General features: G+C 45.5%; 1 protein-coding gene across 2 annotated transcripts in view; it reads right to left on the reverse strand.

Annotated features, from left to right (window-relative positions):
- The window catches only part of LOC138793426 (cyclic nucleotide-binding domain-containing protein 2-like), a 149764-nt gene that overhangs the window by 96340 nt on the left and 31261 nt on the right, over positions 1-22163 (reverse strand). For both annotated transcript variants that reach the window (XM_069971991.1, XM_069971992.1), the window contains exons 3-6: positions 20310-20377; positions 9074-9185; positions 8356-8430; positions 5926-6017 (exon numbers count right to left, since the gene is read on the reverse strand). In XM_069971991.1, coding sequence (XP_069828092.1) covers positions 5926-6017; positions 8356-8430; positions 9074-9185; positions 20310-20377 — 347 coding nt within the window. The remainder of the gene's footprint in view (positions 1-5925; positions 6018-8355; positions 8431-9073; positions 9186-20309; positions 20378-22163) is intronic.

The following is a 22163-nucleotide window of genomic DNA, read 5'->3' on the forward strand; positions in this document are numbered from 1 at the left end:
ATAGATGGAGTAGAGGGTCCTGTATATACATGTACTGTATAGTTGGAGTAGGGGGTCCTGTATACATGTACTGTATAGATGGAGTAGGGGGTCCTGTATATATATGTACTGTATAGATGGAGTAGGGGGTCCTGTATATACATGTACTGTATAGATGGAGTAGGGGGTCCTGTATACATATACTGTATAGATGGAGTAGGGGGCCCTGTATATACATGTACTGTATAGATGGAGTAGGGGGTCCTGTATATACATGTACTGTATAGATGGAGTAGGGGGTCCTGTATACATATACTGTATAGATGGAGTAGGGGGCCCTGTATATACATGTACTGTATAGATGGAGTAGGGGGTCCTGTATATACATATACTGTATAGATGGAGTAGGGGGTCCTGTATACATGTATAGATGGAGTAGGGGGCCCTGTATATACATGTACTGTATAGATGGAGTAGGGGGACCTGTATATACATGTCCTGTATAGATGGAGTAGGGGGTCCTGTATATACATGTACTGTATAGATGGAGTAGGGGTCCCTGTATATACATGTACTGTATAGATGGAGTAGGGGACCCTGTATATACATGTACTGTATAGATGGAGTAGAGGGTCCTGTATATACATGTACTGTATAGTTGGAGTAGGGGGTCCTGTATACATGTACTGTATAGATGGAGTAGGGGGTCCTGTATATATATGTACTGTATAGATGGAGTAGGGGGTCCTGTATATACATGTACTGTATAGATGGAGTAGGGGGTCCTGTATACATATACTGTATAGATGGAGTAGGGGGCCCTGTATATACATGTACTGTATAGATGGAGTAGGGGGTCCTGTATATACATATACTGTATAGATGGAGTAGGGGGTCCTGTATACATGTATAGATGGAGTAGGGGGCCCTGTATATACATGTACTGTATAGATGGAGTAGGGGGACCTGTATATACATGTCCTGTATAGATGGAGTAGGGGGTCCTGTATATACATGTACTGTATAGATGGAGTAGGGGTCCCTGTATATACATGTACTGTATAGATGGAGTAGGGGGTCCTGTATACATGTACTGTATAGATGGAGTAGGGGGCCCTGTATACATGTACTGTATAGATGGAGTAGGGGACCCTGTATATACATGTACTGTATAGATGGAGTAGGGGGTCCTGTATACATATACTGTATAGATGGAGTAGGGGGCCCTGTATATACATGTACTGTATAGATGGAGTAGGGGGTCCTGTATATACATATACTGTATAGATGGAGTAGGGGGTCCTGTATACATGTATAGATGGAGTAGGGGGCCCTGTATATATATGTACTGTATAGATGGAGTAGGGGGTCCTGTATATATATGTACTGTATAGATGGAGTAGGGGGTCCTGTATATACATGTACTGTATAGATGGAGTAGGGGGTCCTGTATATACATGTACTGTATAGATGGAGTAGGGGGCCCTGTATATATATGTACTGTATAGATGGAGTAGGGGGTCCTGTATATATATGTACTGTATAGATGGAGTAGGGGGGTCCTGTATATACATGTACTGTATAGATGGAGTAGGGGGTCCTGTATATACATGTACTGTATAGATGGAGTAGGGGGTCCTGTATACATGTACTGTATAGATGGAGTAGGGGGTCTACCAGTTATTACTGTGGATGTTGTGAGGCAGCTTCCCTAGCAACCATTGCTCCCTGTGAAAATGAAAGCAGTAATCCTATTGGTTGCTAAGGCTCCAACTGCCGTGTCTGCTGCAGCTAATTATATCACCTGTGTTTGCAGTGAGGAGATTTTCCCATTCATCTCTATGGGGCGCCTCTATTTCCCCTCCCCCTCCCCTCCTGTACATCTGGCGGGGACGGGAACTTCGCAATAACCTTCCCGGGCACCCAATGTATCTGTGTGCCAAATTTGGGGTCAAACGGTTCAGGCGTTTGGAAGTCTATAGAGGACAGACAGACAGACAGAAGGACAGACAGACAGACAGACTTTGATTTTTATGATATAGATATGTGCTTCAGATAAATGATATACTGTGAAGGAAGACAAACCTGAATTTCCAATGGCTAAACTGTAAACAAATAATAAAGCTAATGGTTAAACTGTAAACAAATTACAAAGCTAACTTCTAACTGATTAATAGAGAAGAGAAATAAATAAGAAGAGAAGGGGTTAACCTACCTCGGCATGGACTAAGAAAAGAAAAAAAACAAAAAAACTGATGCAAAAACAGGAATGAAAGCGAGGCTTGGTACCAAAGAAGCATCGGTAACTAGGCAACAAATGGAACGCATGGTCATGTGTCTGGTAACCCTAATGATACAAATAGCAACTCCTGGGCCTGCTTAAGTATAGGCAGTGTGGATAGGAGGAATGAAGTGTCAGTAAAAGAGGGGCAGGTCCTGACTAGGATATTTAAGTGAGCCAAACCCAGTATGGAGCAGTGCACGGCCATCATCAGAGCTATGCACCAGCACACAACAAACGTCCCAGAGCTCCAAAATTAAAGAAGCAGCAAGGCCCCTGATGAGAGGCTGCAGAAACGCGTTGGGCCGGACCATGAGAATACTGAAGTGAACCCCATGAACAAGGGAAGTAATATATCTTCAGCAAAAAAAAAAATATTTTCTTGTGTGAATTTTTGTATATGGAAAATTGGGACACTAAGTAGTGACTATAACCGTGACACTAAAGTGCAATAGAAAAGAGACTGTGACCATCATATGAGTGCAATATGAAATAAAATGTGCAGTATGGGAACACAGCTGGAAAGTACATACGGATAATAATCACTACTAATGGTTATATATAATGTATAATATGCAATAGGAGGAAGAGTTGGGTGCAAAAAACGCATGGACAGACAAAAAACGCATCAAAACGCAACTAGGTCTGAACAGTACCCAAACAGACTTTTATGTGCTGAAATAATATATACTGTCTAACATACAAGAAGAGGACATTTTGGGTGCCAAAAACACGCTATAAGGTCTGAATATCGCCCAAATAGACTCTCCTGTGGGAAAAGAAGTGGTGGCACAAAGTGCAAAGGTGATGGCTGTGCAATAATGTGTTTGGTGTTTTAAGTGATATAATAAAAGGAATTTTTTAATTGACTATTGGAACACTCAGTGATGATATGAAATAAACATAGTCCTTTATATTAGTCTACATTCAGAGACGGTATAGATAGATATCTAAGACAGACTTAGGAGTTGAATTCCCACACAGCAGGGAGCTACAGGTGGACTGGGATTGCTGGGACATATAGTCCCAGAACAGATGGGAAGCCATAGCGCCAGGATTACGGCAATAAAATACAATTTTCTTTAATATCCGTCACATAATGACATCCCCCGCTGCTCTTTCATACTTGTTGCCTTTGGGATATGACTTTATTACGACACCTCATTTTCAGACATCATGTGTACATTTGTCAGGGGTGTTAATAGCCACTAGGGGGCGATCATCAGCAGCCTCACATGTGTCATAAAGGTGTTTGTCATCCGGTGCACACTTGTGTAGGGACAGGCCTCTGACTAGGTGTGGAATCTAGCAGCTGCGATGGAACGTTACGTTACACATCCTGATCAGAAGAGAAGGAGCCCCCACTTAGTCCCGGGCAGCCCCCATACCGAGCACTCAGCTCCATATCGTATTATTGTATACCTCTCTTTACTACCGAGCAGCTTATTGTTCATACACAACCTCTCTCTATTTTCTATCATCACTCGTCGCCGGCTCAGATTTAATTTCCTCGCCCTCTCCTCTTACGGTAGTTAAAGCTGTTGTATTTCCTCCGTCCCTTGGCTTCAGATCGCTTGCGCCTCTGGATCGTAATGAAATCTCAGTGTAAAGTCTCCCATGGCACACATCTGTACTTAGCCATAAACGCCGCGCGTTACATAACGGCTCATACCTCTATCAATATTAAAGTGGAATTGAGTTATCCATTACATGGCAGCGGTGTCTGCGAGACGGAGCGGGGCGATGCGGAGAAAATTACTGCATCCAAAACCCATTTCATATGGTCTCCATCTGACGGATCGGTTACCTTTTACTGGTTCTTATTTTTCGGGCATATAAATAACTAGGCCAGACAAATAATTCACAATTTAGAATTGCCTCTTAAAGGGGTATTCCACTTAAACATGACTTCTGATATGTTGCCGCCCATGGTGAGACTAACAATTCCTTCCATACTTGTTATTATCTATTCAGTCTCCTTCCCCCAGTTTTGAGCTGCTGCTTTCTGCTGAAGACACAAATAACTGTGTGTGAGCTTTTCTCTCCGCCCCCCCCTCCTCCCCCCCCCTCCCTTCTGAGACTGATGATGTAAACAAGTCCCTGACTGGCTTTATCTGCAACTTTGTAGCTTCTTTGTAATGCTGGGAAGGTTATCCCGAAGAACTTACTGTGATTAACCCTCCCAGCATTACAAAGAAGCTACAATGTTGCAGATAAAGCCAGTCAGGGACTTGTTTACATCAGCTGTCTTAGAACAGAGTGGGGAGGAGGGGAGACAGAGAGAAAAGCTCACACACAGATTTTTGTGTTTTCAGCAGAAAGCAGCAGCTCAGAACTGGGGAAAGGAGGCTGAATACATAATACGTATGGAATCATTTGTTTTTCTCACCATGGGCAGCAATATATCAAAAAATATGTTTGAGTGAAATAAACGTGACAGACACCTGCATCTGTTTCCATGTTGTTTCTCTGATCCATGGCCGCATTCCCTTTTATTAGCGGTGATACAGCACCATGGCCATGACACACATATAACTCTAGCCTAGTAATGCACCAATTACAAATACACAACATATACCACAATGCACGACAGCAGATCATACTCTGGCTGAAACAAATCTGACCATGTAAATATACTGGACTATTTTACGTATGTTTTTGTTGGAAAAGTGGAGTCCCCCTTTAAATAATGGCATATCTGAAGACTAAACATTTCCACTAGCTCATAGAGTGACAGACGCTGTTCAATACTTAAAGGGGTATTACGGATACAATTATTTATTTTTTTATATTGTTTTGGGGTCACAATGAGAAATAAAATGCATAGTCGCCACACGTCTTGTAGGCTCCTAGATGGTCATGATTGCTGCTGCTTCTGAATCACCTGCTCAGCCAATCACTGACTGAGGTGGGGACACCGCTGCAGGCTCTCTTGGCCAATATGGGTCCATCTCAGACATAGCAGCCATATCTACACATATAGCAGAGGGGATCCTTTTCTTCTATACCTTTATAGCTCTAAAGCAGCATCATGAAGGACAGTATAGAGCAGTACTGAGCAGTATAAGCTGTAAACCTACTACAAGCTGCTGTGTTTTCATTGCAGTGCCCTTCTGTGTCCCCTTATATACTTCCCTCTCCATAGACTTTTTGGGCAGCTGTAATCTGATACTTCAGCTGTAATTCATGTTGCAAACTGCTGACACTGTTATATAGCTGTTACGTCATAGAGACACAGGTACCTTTCATATATCTGTCTGTGCTTCCATAAAGTAGAAAAATGCTTTAATTCTCTGGCAAAGAGGCGTTCCCAAGCTCCTAAAGTGCTAAGGGCTGTACCCGCCTCCTTGCTCCCCCTCTCCTCCCTGACCCTGCATGACTGAAAGTCAGCTGGAAGCTAAATCCCAATCCCTGTTACAGCCCTCAGCAGTTATAGCAGAATAGAAGTATTTTTCTACATTATGGAAGCACAGACAAATACATGAAAGGTACCAGGTGGCTCCTTGTCCTAACAGCTACCTAACAGTGTCAGCAGTTTGGAATGTGAATTGCAGCTGATATATTCCCTTTAAGAAAGAGGCATTTTTATCTCATAAGATATATTACACTGTTTATTCACTTGTACTATTGATCTATGCAAAGTCTTTGATAATATATTTACTTACCATTCATACCAGCCAACCCTGGCTATCTTCTCTTGTATATGAACAGGATATCCAGCGAAAGAGCTCACTGTCATCCTCAGCGAGAGCATGGCCTGCAAGGGAACGCATCGCCTCATGCATATAGAAATATTGTATTGCATTGTCACAATTCATTGACTTCACAATCAATCCTGATATGGAAAAGCTTCTGAAGATCAGCGACGGAAGCCTCCTCGCACGCAACTCCTGCCGCCTAAGAAATTGCTTGTGATTGGTAAAATATGTTACCGAAACATCTCCCGCATGATCGATAAGGAAAAAAATCACTGTAAATTTCATTTCATCCAAATAGCAGTCAGGTTCCCCACCTGGTAACATTGCTAATGCACCATGGCGGAATATTGTAATGTCTGTTCTGTACATTATAAAACTGTGAAGATGTAGTAGAGCTGAATGTGTCACTTAAAGGGATTGTCTGATTTACAAGACACATTTCAAATGTCACACTGCAGAGATGATGAACCTCTAAGTTATGGGGGTACTGTGACTATTATAGTTATGGGGGTACTGTGGCTATTATAGTTATGGGGGTACTTTAGCTGCATAGTTATAGGGGGTACTGTGGCTGTTATAGTTATGGGGGTACTGCAAATATTATATTTATCGGGGTACTTTAGCTGCATAGTTATGTGGGTACTGTGACTTATAGTTATGGGGTACTGTGTCTGTTATAGTTATGGGGGTACTGTGACTATTATAGTTATGGGGGTACTTTAGCTGCATAGTTATAGGGGGTACTGTGGCTGTTATAGTTATGGTGGTACTGTGACTATTATAGTTATGGGGGTACTGTTGCTGTTATAGTTATGGGGGTACTGCAAATATTATATTTATCGGGGTACTTTAGCTGCATAGTTATGTGGGTACTGTGACTTATAGTTATGGGGTACTGTGTCTGTTATAGTTATGGGGGTAGTGTGACTATTATAGTTATGTGGGTACTTTGGCTATTATAGTTATGGGGGTACTGTGACTATTATAGTTATGGGGGTACTGTGACTATTATAGTTATGGGGGTACTGTGACTATTATAGTTATGGGGGTACTGTGACTATTATAGTTATGGGGGTACTGTGGCTGTTATAGTTATGGGGGTAGTGCGACTATTATAGTTATGGGGTACTGTGACTATTATAGTTATGGGGGTACTGTGGCTATTATAGTTATGGTGGTACTGTGACTATTATAGTTATGGGGGTACTGTGGCTGTTATAGTTATGGGGGCACTGCAAATATATTTATCGGGGTACTTTAGCTGCATAGTTATGTGGGTACTGTGTCTGTTATAGTTATGGGGGTACTGTGACTATTATAGTTATGGGGGTACTGTGACTATTATAGTTATGGGGGTACTGCAACTATTATATTTATGGGGGTACTTTGGCTGTATAGTTATGTGGGTACTGTGGCTATTATAGTTATGGGGATATTGTGACTATTATAGTTATGGGAAAATATGATAATTATAGTTATGGGGATATTGTGACTATTATAGTTATGGGAAAATATGATAATTATAGTTATGGGGGTACTGTGGCTATTATAGTTATGGGGGTACTGTGGCTATTATAGTTATGGGGGTACTGTCACTATTATAGTTATGGGGGTACTGTCACTATTATAGTTATGGGGGTACTGTGGCTGTTATAGTTATGGGGGTACTGCAACTATTATATTTATGGGGGTACTTTGGCTGTATAGTTATGTGGGTACTGTGGCTATTATAGTTATGGGGATATTGTGACTATTATAGTTATGGGAAAATATGATAATTATAGTTATGGGGGTACTGTGGCTATTATAGTTATGGTGTATTGTGGCTATTATAGTTATGGGGGTTCTGTCACTATTATAGTTATGGTGTACTGTGTCTGTTATGGTTATGAGTGTGCTGTGGCTATTATAGTTATGGGGGTACTATTGCTGTCACAAACATAGGGGCACTGGTGCTGTCATAGTTATGAGCCCTGTTGCTGTCATAGTTATGGAGACGCTGTGGATGTTCTAAGTATGGAGGCACTGTGGCTATCACAACTACAGGGGCACTGCGGAGGTCACAGTTATGGAAACACTTGTTCTCAAAGCTATGGGAATACTGTAACTGACACTGATATCTGGGGGAAGGGGGGGATGCACAGATGGTGCCTAATACTATAGGGTGACTGCACAGTGGGGCCTAATACTATATGGGGGCTGCACTAAATGGGGGCTGCACTAATATCTTCCCTCTAGAGCTCCCTCAATCACGTGACCTATAGAAGCTGTTTTTAAAGTAAAGAGCATGTATAGGTGATAAGTCTTTTCCACAGTCATGTGATCTTAGTCTGTAAGGCTTAGTATCTTCAAATATCTATGGGAAGATTATAAAAATCACACATATCAAACACTCACCAGCTTTGCCTCTTCTGGGGTCCTCTTCTCTGGCGAGCTTGTAAGGATTTGTTTGGCTTCACAACTAAGAACCATCTTGGTAGCCATGGTGTACAAAGTAACATACAGCAATTTACTAACATATATTGTAATATGGGAACACTATATTTAGCTACAGTCACACCCAGAGCTGCAGTCAAAATTCTATTTTGCTCCAAGACTACATAAAGTTACTCACTACTGCCCCATAAGGAGTGGAGGAGCCAACCAAGTTGTTTCCTCACATGTCCTTTATAGTTGAGTGTTGTGCACAATATATAACTCCCAAACTGTTATTAAACTAAAATAATACTTCTCCCATTAGAAAAAAAACCAAAACAAAACCCTGTCTATATACCCTATTAGGGCATATGGGCCTCCTAGAATATGTATTCTGCCATGTACACCTCCATTATAAACAAAGGGGGAGATTGATCAAACATGGTGTAAAGTGAAACTGGCTCAGTTGCCCCTAGCAACCAATCAGATTCCACCTTTCATTTTCCAAAGAGTCTGTGAGGAATGAAAGGTGGAATCTGATTGGTTGCTAGGGGCGACTGAGCCAATTTCACTTTACACCATGTTTGATAAATCATCCCCTTAAAGTGTTTGCAGTGTTGGGCACTCCATTCATCCGATTGGGCACCAGAGAAACACAATTTAGCCACATGTAGCTGTAAAATATTCATGGGTACCTTACCTCCATTTTAGCCTTGAAGAGGGAACGATCGAACAGAAGGTTTTCGGACTCTGTCTCAGAACCGACAAACTCGCTGAAAGAAATGGGCTCCGTTCTTGAGGCTGCGTAATCTCTAATCACAAGAAAAGAGGAGGATCAGCCGTGAATGTGTGATACAAGGGTTAGAGGCTAAATGCTAAATGGGAGCCTAATAGTATATTGCAGTTGTACGGCTCCGTTCCCACTGAGGAAAGGTAGCGGAATTCCGCAACGGAATTGTCCGCCGCGGAATGCCGTTAGCCTCCCGCTCATAATGGGAGTCTATGGGAGGCGCGCGTTCCTGCCCTGTCCGCGCTGAAGAATGAACATGCACCCCTTCATTTTCCCTGCTGTATGCCGGTATTTGTTGGCATTATTACCCGGATAGGAGGTTGCCGGATCGCTTTCTCTCCTATTTCTCTTTTAATACTATATGGGGGTTGCACAGGGGAGCCAAATACTATATGAGGTTAAACAGAGGTGCCTTATACTATATGGGGGTTGCACAGAGGGGCCTAATACTATATTGATGGCTGTACAGAAGAGGCTTAAGGACTAAATAGATTATAGCTGCTCTATAAAAGAAAGCCTCCTTCTTACTGAATCCACCATGGCATTTGGCTGATTGGCTTGAATCCGCATTCTAGCTCCATCCAGACTCTAATAACATCCATAACACTTACAATATACAGAGCTGTGACACAAAGACAGGTAAGACATATGCCTGCATTCACTGACAGCAAGCAGAGATAGAACTATAGCTTTTCATATTACAGAAACCTAAGCTCAGGGACACATGTAAGTCTATGGAAGCAACACAGGTGCATGGAGATGATGCAGATGATGTCTCCAAGTTAATAGACAGGTAACCCGGCCCCCAGACAGGAGACCAAATGTCCTGCGACTAAAAGAGGGAGCTAAGCGTGGTCAGAGTGGACCCAGAGTAGAGCATTTTAGAGATCCAGAGCGGATAACTATGAGAAAAAAACAGGGAAAGTGTGCAAGATAGGTTATACGTATATATTAGACATAGGGTGGTATTGAGAACGGGGGTCGTTTAGAATATTGTTTTTGTTACCCAGATGACCCCTTTAAGCAACTTGTTCTTAACACACACACACACACTCACACACCACTATCACCACCAGGCCAGCTGTCTCTATGAACCATACATCCATTTACTTGTGCACCATAAAAGTACTTTTTTCCATAAAACCTCAGAACTCTAACAGAATGCGGCTGAAAAGTAGACAAGCCGCCTCGCGTTTCCAGTAACAGATTTCGATGCTGATTGTGTTCCCCTTCTGGGCCTTTCGGGAAGCTTTAACACTTCCTTACTACAACGTCGTGGCTGCTTTAAAAAAGATGTGTTAAGACGGAGCGCCGATCCTGACATTGAGACTGTGCAGAGCCGGAGTGTAAAATCTCGCAGCTTCAGACAACAAATTATCGGCTTCATTCTGTTGCGTCTTACAATATACGTTATCATCATCTCCGAGACGTTCCAAGAAAGTCAACGTGAACCACATATGTGAGCAGGTCCCCCCGGGACACCGCGCAGAATATATAAATCTTTCAATTTCCTTCACTTTGTATGGTGTCTATAACATCCAGTCAGATCTCTCCAATAAACGCTCCTCACTCTGCTTTGTTTAACCTTAGAAGATGATATAACATCGGCTTTAGGGGTTCAGGGTTTTATGGGGGAAAAATACCAAAGTGAAGCGGCTTTCATAAATCCATATGTTTTTCCCATGTAGAATTTAATATATGAAGGAGAAGGTGCTAGAAATTAATTTCCAGAGCGCCAAACAAGCACTATAGCTTTTATGGGAACGTCCCTAGACTCTAAGGGTGAAATCGGGAATTTACCCTTTATTTACCGTTTTGTTATGGTAATAGGAATTAAAGGGTCTGTGAGTAATACAGGATGTAACTCAGGATCAGTAATGTATGTATTTACAGTAACTCCACCTGCAAAATTGTGAGTGCAGCTCTGGAGTATAATACAGGATGTAACTCATGATCAGTACAGGATAAGTAATGTAGTGTATGTACACAGTGACTCCACCAGCAGAATAGTGAGTGCAGCTCTGGAGTATAATACAGGATCAGTACAGGATGAGTAATGTAATGTATTTACACAGTGACCCCACCAGCAGAATAGTGAGTGCAGCTCTGGAGGGTGTGGTTACTGGGTGTGTCTTGGTTTGCTCCTGAGCTCCACACATCCAGACTTCCAGGAGGAGAGAGGCTGACTCACCACCTGCTTCCCCAGGAAGGTGGCAGCTTCCTGGGAGAGTTTTCAGCATGGATCCCCTGACCTCCACCTCCCGGTCAAGGCCGGCGGGGGGTGTAGAGGGTAAGCTACCGGCCAGTGCTCCGGCTGGAGGGGTAAGAAGATCGAGTAGGGTTCGCAGCAATGTGGACCCAGCCCTTCCAGCGACAAGGCTCTTGATGTGGATGAAAAGTCTACAAGCAAGGTGAGCGGAGGACGGGGTGCAGGTGCAGCTGCACGGAGGGGCTCCCAGGAGAGTCAGGTGGTGGAGCAGTGGGGTCTAGGGGGGCCCAGGGAGTCTGCAGCCACCTATGGTTCCAGGATCTCAGCTAAGCTCGCTGAGTATGAGCAGCTGGGAAAAAGGCTGAAGGGGTTAAGAGAAGACCTGAGTTTTGCAAAGCACAGAGCCAGCTCAGCCCCAAAGAAGCAGAAACCTGGGTTTACAGCTAAGGTGAAGTCTCTGCAGCAGGAGATTAAAGACCTGGAGCTGCAGAGGATGGTTATCCTGGAGGGCAGCGATGTCTTCAGAGAGAAGCTCCTCAATGATGATAGATTTGCCAGGATGAAATCCCCAAAGAGGGAGGAGGAGGAGGATGGGGGTGATTGTTCTGCGGATGGTGAGAGCAGTAGTGAGGAAGAGGATATGGAAGCCGGAGAGACCACTATGACAGCGAGTCTGGAGGACTTGGCTACAAAATCTCCCAGTGCACAAGGGGTGGATGAGTCCCAGCTGAGTCTACCTGCAGGACAAGTGGCCTTACCAACATCTTCAGGAGAAGGCTCTACAGAGGATGATGATGATGATGACTCTGGAGGAGCTCTGCTTGCACAGATAAAACAGATGGAATCCCCAGTGCACATGGAGAACTTTAGCTTTGGAGATGACCTGGGGAAGGAGGAGTTAATTAAAAAGAAGAAAAAAAGCAAGAAAAAGAGGAAGAAGTACGCAGCGCAGGTGAACCTTGTGTATGTTCCCTTTGTGCAGTCTGGGGCGGCTGGAAAGTCGTCTCAGGGTGCAGATACTGGTAATCTGAATGTCCCCACTTCTGCTACTGTGGAGCGGGGCCAGAAAGCCAGTAAGAGTACAACCAAGATGGCGGAGAGCGCCGGCCTCGCTGGTCAGGGTAGTGAGGTCGGTAACGGTGCAGGAGCGGCCGGGGGGCGGACAGTTTGGTGGCTGAGGTGACGTGTGCAGGGCGCTCCTCTGCAGGTAAAGGGAGGAGTGTCCCAGTGCCAGCGGCTGGCACATTGCCCAGGCGGTCGGGCATCAAAACCAAGCTTGTGGGCGATCCTTTGAGTGAACCTGGAGCTGTAGGACGCTCCTCTGCAGGCAAAGGGAGGAGTGTCCAGGCTTCAAGAGAAGGCATAAGTGCCAGCGATGAGATGGAGGTGGGTAGCACTCGCGGTGGTCGCAGTGCTGCAGGTCACTCCTCTGCAGGCGAGGGGAGGAGTGACATTAAGTCGCCAGGAGGTGTAGGTAGTCCGATGAGTGTGTCTGCTGTAACGGGGCACTCCTATGTAGGAGCAGGGGTCGTCTGTGCCCCCAGAAATGCGGAAACATCTCTGGTGGATCTTACTGTTGGGGAAGGAGCCAGCGATAAAGAGACTGTCAATAAGTCAGGTGCCAGTCTGGTGCCGCAGGTACACACCAATGGACATGACATTAATAAAGCCATGCTTCAGGCGGTGCAGGAAATTGAGGCAGAAGTGCTAGCTGAGGCTGAGGGCCGGACAGGTGGCAATGCTGCATCTCCCCAAGTTAAGGGGAAGACGGTTGCCCAGTCAAATGTGCCCAGGGATGCCAGGGATGCCACTGCTAATGCCAGATCTGCTATATCTCATGGAAATGTAATAAAGCCAGCCAGACTACAGGTAGCCCAGACCAGCCCAGCTAGGCAGGGTATACTCAATGCTGATGTTATTGTTTCTTCTGTGGTTGCTGGGGGGAGTGGGGATGGTCCGGCTGCCCCCCAGTGGTGACAGCTCCAGTAATGAGCTATGCCAACGTCGCTGCTGGGGGAACTAGGGGATCCTCATTTCTTAATCCAGGAGAAGGTAACTTGCAACGACGCCTCCTGGAGGCGTTGAGGAGAGGAGACAGAACGCTCCAAGTAGAGGGCCGGGAGGTCGACCTGTCCTTCTACGTAGAAAGACATGGGCTTGGGGCATTCCGAGAGCATAATGGGGAAGTGGTCTGGTCCCTTCCGACACCTGGGCAGGAGGTTGGCCGTAGGAACGTGGCCCGTCTGGTATGGAGAGGCAGTGATGCGTGCCCATCCAGGGCAAAGGTGGTGGAGCTTCTCTTCCAGATGAGTTTCAGGGCGAATGACATCTTTGCCCTGATCCACCCCTACGGTACCTCTGAATTCGACGTCAGCTTTGTGAAGCCAGAGGGACTTGAGCTCTTCTGGTCTAATCATGAGCTGGTGAAGGATGAGCCCGTGTGGCGGGATTTCGCTGTAAAGGCGGTATCCCGTCAGAGTTCTGTTAAGAAAGTGACCGTTCTGATGCGCAACGAGTCGCTTTCTTGCTTTGACATCATGACCTGGCTAGGCAGGTATGGGGAGGTGACGGACATCCCCAAGAAAAATCTGGATGAGCATGGTATTTGGTCCGGAGCCTGGACGTTTTCCGTCCGCCTCCGTCGTTCAGGCAACACTGTCGCACACATTCCATCTGCTGCCTTCCTCGGACGCGATAGGATCCAAGTCTTTTACCAGGGGCAGCCGAAGCTGTGTCACAGGTGTGGGGATCCCACCCACTTTAGTGCAAACTGCACTAAGCTGATTTGTGCATTGTGCGGTGCGGAGGGTCATCTGGCTGCCGCCTGTGGCCAGATTCGCTGTCACCTGTGTGGTGACCTTGGTCACCCATTTAGCAGGTGTCCACGCTCATTCTCCAATGCTGCGGCCGCCCAAGATGGGGAGAGCCTTGTTGTTGCCTCACCTGGGGAGGGGACCAGCAGAGGAGAAAGGGCACTAGTGCCAGTGAAGAAGGTAAAAAACAAGACCCCCTCTAAGCATAGGCGAGAGGAGAAGCGCAGAAGGAGCAGCGACCTGGGAAGTTCCCTGATGCCAGGAGTAGTCAGTGGTCCTGCTCCAGATGCCAGCTTAGAGGGAACAGCTAAGGCTCTAGAGGATATCGATTTAGATGAATAGCTAAGGAGACTTCGTAAAGAGGAGGCAAAGAGAGCCATTTCCTCCAGTTCCTCCCAATATGAAAGTTTGGATGAGGACGGTGGGAAAGGGCAAAATGAAAAACGTAAGTGCGACATTAGGAGGCAAAGCCAGAAGGGGCCTTGGGCATCTTCTTCCTCCTCCGGTGTTGCGGGCCAAGTGCCAAAGGAAAGCCTGACTGACCCCCCTCTGATCGTTCTGTCCAATAGGTATCAGGCCCTCGGCAAAGCCGATGCTGAGGGACTGATTTTGGAGACGGTGAGGTCTCCAGGAGGTGCCGAGCCTGTTCCTTCTGAGGCAGTTTCCTTGGGAGGCCAGGTGGCCCCTGGGTCAGGAGATGAGGATCTGGGTATGGATATGTCTGCATCTTTAAAGCGGGTTAAAGAGAAGGCAAAAGGATCTTCTTCTGATGGGGAAGGGGGGAAAAAGAAGGGTAGGAAATAAAGAGACAAGGCTGTCCAACTCGATTACCCATTATGACGGCACTCACCCCATTGACTCTGGCATCCATTAACTGTGCCAGCATTAAGTCTGATACGGCTAGATTCGCAGCCTTTGATTTTCTCAGTCGTATTAACGCCGACATTTTGTTTTTGCAGGAGACCAGGTTGACAGACCAAGCCTTGCTAGTAAAAGCCAAGCGAGAGTGGAGGCATGGGCCTTCACACTGGTCTCTTGCGACTGAGCCGTATAGTGGGGTGGCGGTCCTTTTTACCGCTCCTGTAGAATGCAGACAGGTTATTGAGTTAGAAATGGGGAGGTGCCTGATCTTGGATGTCCTCATGAAGGGGCAAGAGCTCAGGCTCATTAACATCTATGCCCCAAAAACTAAGTGGGACCGTAAAAGCCTTTTTATGAGGCAGGTGATCTTTGGTGGAGACTTCAACACTATCACGAGGTCTCAGGACAGGAGAGGCGCCAAAGACAAGCTGGCTTATGATAGCATGGCGCTGATTAGCATAGTTAGGGAAGCTCGCCTAGAGGATGCCCACATCCGGACCCCCTCGGGCCACGCGGGTTTCACCTATCATCGAGGTAGCTGCAGGTCTAGATTAGACAGGTTTTATTTAAAGGAAGAAGCCGTCTCTTCTGCAGTGTCCGTGGTTGAGGTGGAGTTCTCTGACCACTGTCTAATTTTGTTTTCCCTGAATGTTTCAGAGACCCCCCGGATGGGTAGAGGCTACTGGAGGCTGAATTCGTCCCTCCTGGAAGAAGCAGAGGTAAGACAGTCCTTTGAGGATTTTCTTCAGAGTCAGGTACCTCTACTGGGCCTATGTAGTAGTAAGTCAGAGTGGTGGGAGATATTCAAGAAGTGGGTTGCGAGGTTCTTCCGCCAGCTCTCAAGCCTCAGGTCCCTAAATAGGTATTGTGTGTATCAGGGCCTGAGGAGAAAGCTCGAGCATCTCGTCTAGACTGGAGGTAGTAGAGAGGAGATCTCCAGAGTGAAAGCCTTGCTCATGAGGTGTCAGTATGATAGGCACGCATCTTTAGTTTTTGAGAGGGATTTCGGGAGGTACCGCTCGCCCGACCCCTACAGAAACTGTAAGATGTCAGTGAGTAGTAAGATCATCACTGGACTGGTTGATAGTACGGGATCTCTGAATCGGTCCAGATCAGGGATCCTGGAGGTCGTCAGATCCTTTTACTCACACCTCTTGGGGAGGAAGGATCTAGATCGGGATGTGATGTCGGGTTTCCTGGCTGAAACCATTCCTGAGCCTGGGGTAGACCCCTCTCTTGATGTTTTGGCAGAAGAGATCAGAGAAGAGGAAGTTAGACTGGCGATTGAAGGGCTTGCCCTGAAGAAGTCACCAGGTCCAGATGGCTTAATATCTGAGTTGTATAAGACCTTCAGGGACCTCTTGGTTCCCCTCTTGACTGAGGTCTTCAATGAGTGTCTTTCCTCGGGCACTCTGCCGAGGTCAATGAGGAGGTCAGCCCTGATTCTTCTGTCAAAAGGTAAAGATTCGAGCCGTATTGAGAATTGGAGGCCCATAGCTCTTCTCAATGCAGACAGGAAGATTCTGGCCAAGATACTGTTTAATCGGCTGGTGAAGTTTGCACCCCAACTCCTTTCGGAGGCTCAGCACTGCTCTGTTCCAGGTCGAAGCACCTTAAGTGCTGTCCTTAGTGTCAGGGAGGCAGTGGAGCAGAGTAGTGCAGGTCTTTGGAAGGGGTACTTGCTGTCCCTGGATCAGGCCAAAGCATTTGATCGGGTGAACCACGAGTACCTCTGGTCTGTCCTTCTGAGATATGGCCTACCAGATACTTTTGTCAATTGGCTTAAGATCTTGTATGCAGGGGCAGAGAGTTTCCCGCTGGTGAACGGTTGGTCTGGCCGTTCTTTGGAGGTTGGGTCTGGTGTTCGCCAGGGCTGTCCCTTGAGCCCACTGTTGTATGTGTTCGCGATCGACCCTTTCCTTAGGAGGGTTGGTTGTGGACCATTGGCAGGGGTCGGGATGAGCCTGGAGGAGCCAGAAGCAACCCTGAGAGCGGTGGCGTACGCTGATGATGTCACTGTTTTTGTATCCTCGAGAGGGGAGGCAGACATGGTGATGTCAGAGGTGGACTGCTACTCAGAGGCATCTGGGTCCAGCATCACCCAGGGCAAGTATGAGAGTCTCTGGCTGGGAGGGGGAGATCCTAGTTTTGGTCTCCCGGACACCCTCCCAGAGCCCCAAGAGTCAGCAAAAGTATTGGGCATCACATTTGGCCAGGGTGATTACCCCACTAAAAACTGGGATGGTAGGCTCCAGGATGCCACTCGGAAGATGGACCAGTGGAAAGGTTGGTCCTTAACCTTAAGGGAAAGGGTACACCTGATCAAATCGTACCTGCTCCCTTTGTTCATCTACCTGGGCAGTGTATGTATCTTGCCAGAGGCTTCCTATACTAGGATCTACAGCCTGTTCTTCCAGCTGTTATGGGGGAATAGGCTGAACCTGGTCAAGAGAGAGGTTACGTACCGCACGAGGAGACTTGGGGGTTTGTCTATGGTGAACCCTGTGGTGTTCTTAGTGAACACCTTCTTGAAAGCTAACATCGCAAACCTCTGGAAAGAGAGGGCTCCTCCGTGGGTACTCTCCTGCAGGGAATGGTTTCGGCCTTTCTTCCAGGAATGGGAGACAGGAGGGCGAGTGAAGGACCTTCGTACGCCCCATGGATATCTTCCGGCTTACGCTACCCCGACTCTGAAGATGGTACGGTGGGGTCTGGGAATGTGGGAGATCAGGACTCAGTCGAGGAAATTCCTTGACCAAAGGGTTCTGTTGACCCATTTCCAGAAGCCCCTGGCGCTCAGGGACTGCCCAGGTCGGGATCTGAGGGTTGGGTTAAATCTTTTGAACTCAAAAGAGGATCCCCCAGAAGTTTTGGGACTTGGCCTGGCGCTGCTTCCAGGGGAAGCTATATGTAAGGGACAATTTGAAGTGCAGGAGCTCCGATGATCGGGGGTGTCCCCGAGAGGAGTGTAGAAATACGCTGGAAAGCATGGATCATTTCCTGCTTCATTGTCCCTTTTAATATAGGGGTTTACACCAGGGTGGGCGCCTCCATAGGTTGGAGTCAGTTAGTCAGTCTCACCTATCCGGAGTGGGCTTATGGGGCATTCAGGAACCTGGGTGTCCGAGATCGCTGCACGTTATTTTTAGTCAGCTTAGTGGTTAAGTACCACACGTGGAACGCACGGTGTCTAGTATCTACACAGCGTAGAGTCCTCTCCGAGGTGGAGGTCTGTAGGAACATCACTGGTGACCTTGGGAAGACCAGGTCTTTGGAGTATGGCAGGCTGGGTACAAGTAGGGCTTCTCTCCTGTGTAGAGGTTTTTCCTTTTCTGTGCCCTAGGTACTGAGCCCACTGGGTGAGGGACCATAATTCTGGTTAGGGACAGAGTAGATAGGGACAGAGGTAGGGAGAGTGTGAGGGTTAGATTAATATTTAGGGATAGTATAAGGGAGAGGGTAGGGTGAATAGTCAGGGATAGGTTATAAATTATTATGGTACCCGGTCTGCCATCCCCCGATCCCGGTGGGGGGCTGTGCATGACACTTTAGGTTTTTGTTTTAATTTTCTATTCCGTTATAAACGGTAAAGGGCTTACAGGCTACCGAACTTGAGCCTTGTTGTTATGTGTTGTGGTGTCTGTGTTTTAGGTATTTAGGTAAGTTGAGGGCTGGATAAACCCTATGGACGATTATAGTTATTGTATATGGTATGGGGTATAGGATAGGTTGGGAGGGGTGATGGGGGGGGGGGGTTACATCGTATGCTTTTCCTTGGACGGGTACTTGGGGTTCTGGCATGGGTCACTAAGGGACAAAAACTGAACTTATGGACCCAGACTCATGTCCAGATTTGGGGTGTGGGTGATGGGGTTTGTAGTTAGTGTATTAGATAGGTTTATGTAACATGGTTGCTATAATTTTAATATTATTTGCATTATTGTTTATTAGTATACTGTATTATTATTATTACTATTATTATATTTTTTTTATTTTTTTTTTATTTTGTAAATAAGGCAGCCGGACCTGGTATTCTTAAGTTAATATTTTTGATACTGTTTGTACTAACTTTGTTTTGTTAGGATAGTTTTAGTTGGGGATAGTTTCTTAACTGTTAAAGTTGTCTAGTGTGTGTGTGTGTGTGGTTAGGTGGAAGTTATGTATATGGGGATGGGAGGTTTGGTTGGTGAATTGTGTTGGGGTGTGTGTGAGTAGGGGGTGCAGTGTGTGTTTAAAATTTAGGTAAGGAAAAAAAAAAAAAAAAAAGCAGCTTTATTTGTATTTGTTTGTTTGTTTTTTTGTTTTGTTTTTTTTTCAGTTATGTCCAAGCAGGGACTGTATTAAGTTCGAGTCAAGAATGGCTCAAACCATGTTATAGCTTTTTGGCCCTTGGTCTAAAGTGGCTTTACTATATTATTTCTGTGTGCTGTGAGGTGTGAGTGTGGGGTAGGTAGTAGTAGTAGCGGTGGTGGGGGTAGTAATAGTTGTAAGTTTAGGGGATTTTGGTAGTATTTTTATAATGAAGCTGGACTGGCCGGTGAGGCAGGTGTGAGGGATGATTTCCTTTCCGTAAAGATATCGTTTAAGAATTTATTAATTTGTTGTTTTTGTTATAAGCAGAAAGCTTGGTATTTGTTTTTGTTCTGGCTGATGGAGCCGCGTTTATGTTTATGTATTTATACTTGTTAAGTTTTATATTTTTCTAATAAAAAGAATTACAGGATGTAACTCAGGATCAGTAATGTAATGTATATACACAGTGACCCGACCAGCAGAATAGTGAGTGCAGCTCTGGAGTATAATACAGGATGTGACTCAGGATCAGTACAGGATAAGTAATGTAATGTATGCACACAGTGACCCCACCAGCAGAATAGTGAGTGCAGCTCTGGAGTATAATACAGGATGTAACTCAGGATCAGTACAGGATAAGTAATGTAATAAAATTACACGTTACCTAGTTTTATGTGGATAAATTGCATATATACACTGTAAATGCTGTTGTGGGTATGTATATATAAATACGAGAGGGTGGCAGTGCTGGACACTGCAGGTATTACTGAATATTCAGTTTTGCCATAACTGTCTCTTAAACCACATAAAACTTCCAGGAATTATACTATAATCTGTAGAAGACCAGGTGAATAGCAGTCTCTCCCTCTCTTCCAGAATTGCTATTTCCCATCATTTACAATAATTATTTTACGGCTACCTGTAATTATTATTTCAGCCTGTAAACCTTCGGAGATGATGAAATCCTTACCTATAAATTTTTATGAGGTTGCGAATAACTTGCACAACAAGGACAGCTGTGCGGAACTTGTGGATGTACTGTAGGAGAGAATGAGAAGAGACAGAGGCTGATTACTCCACTGCATCTACATTACTGCATCAGACACATCTTACCAATGACTTACACCTCCTACCAAAGAGCAAACGGACTACGGCAGGCATTCCTATATATAGTATACGAAAGTTTATTCGGGCTGGAAAAGTGCTGGACTATCAGATTTTCTGAATTAGTGGAAGTTAAAATGTGCGTAATATGAGAGTAGTATGAACAAGTCTATAAAGTAAATATAAAAAGTCTACACTTCCCCTAAAATACACAACTGTCCAAATCAGACCTAGGCGAAGAATTTCAGAATTTTTTCCCCACCTTTAACATCACCTATAGGTTATGTTCAGACTGTGTAAGAAACCGTCCGTCATAGAACGGACGGTCTCTGAAAAGATCATCCAGGCCGATACTGCAGTAACGGCCGGATGATCTTTGCAGCCACAGAGTTCTGATGCGGGCACACCCCCGTGGGCGCCCACATCAGAACTCCCCACTGCTCACTATAGAGTGAGCGTCCCGGAGCCGCTCGCTCCATAGTGTGCAATGACATGGTTTCCTGCGGCTGCTATTCAATGAATAGTGGCCGCAGAAAACTGACATGTCAGTTTTCTATGGCACTGCAAAAGATCCCGGCCGGGGCGCATACTATGTGTATACGCTCCGGCTGGGATTCCATAGAAGACAAAGCAACATATCTTTTAGTAAAAGGACAGCCGCTGTTGCCAATTGCAACAACGGCCGTACTTTTACGAAAAGATACGTTGTGTGAACATAGCCATAATCTGTATTATTCAATTGATGACTTGTTTTTTGCAGGACCAATTGTACTTTGTAATGACACTACCCGCCCTCTTCATCATTAGGAATGCCCCAGGCACGATTTCTTCTAATTATGACTTGTCTGAACACTGCACATGTGCTGGATCGGTAAGGCACATGTGCAGTGTTCAGACAAGTGATGAATATGATAAACCCTGCTTTGGGGCATTCCTAATGATTAAGAGGGCGGGAAGAAGGGATGGAGACACAGCGCAGACCTAGAGCACAGACATTGTAGGCCACACCAATTTGACACAGGGCTGCAAGTTTAAGGGTATAAACCCACACACCGTATATGCAGCGTATTTACTGCTGCGATACGCAGCAAACTCGCAGCAAAATCGCAGCAGATTAGATCTAAATAACTGAACACAGCATCAAATCTGTACCAACAAATCTGCTGCGTATTTGTTGCATATCTGCTGCATATACGGTGTGTGGGTTTATACCCTTAAAGTTGTTTTTTAGGACAATAACTGCATCTCCTGCTGAATGGACAGGACAGATTTTGGATTAAAAACAGCTATCCGAAGGTAGAAGTGGTTTTGCGGGGGGGGGGGGGGGGCAGATTTTAGTACAAAGTCACTTTAAAGACTAGCAGAAAAGTCATAATGCATTTTCTATGAATTTGACTAATAACTAACTGAGATCCATCTACTCTACTATCCTTTCTCTATGATAGAAAGATATAATAAACTTGACGTGTTTTATCCCCTGTGTTATTAATGGTGGAGACTGGACTAGTAGCAGCAGTACCTTGCTGGTAGACTCAAGATGAATGTACATATATTGCACCCCTGGTTGGACCTAACGTTTTTAAGAGCACAACATGGCGGCCAATCGCCAAAAGAAAAATTGCGCCACTATTTATAATGAAGCCTTTCTTTTTATAACTCAGTATCTATAAGAAAAATGTTTTTTCTGCCTGGAGTATTGAGCTGGAAGGTTTGTCTAGCG

Source organism: Dendropsophus ebraccatus, chromosome 5 (assembly GCF_027789765.1).
Source record: "Dendropsophus ebraccatus isolate aDenEbr1 chromosome 5, aDenEbr1.pat, whole genome shotgun sequence".
Taxonomy (NCBI): Eukaryota; Metazoa; Chordata; class Amphibia; order Anura; family Hylidae; genus Dendropsophus; species Dendropsophus ebraccatus.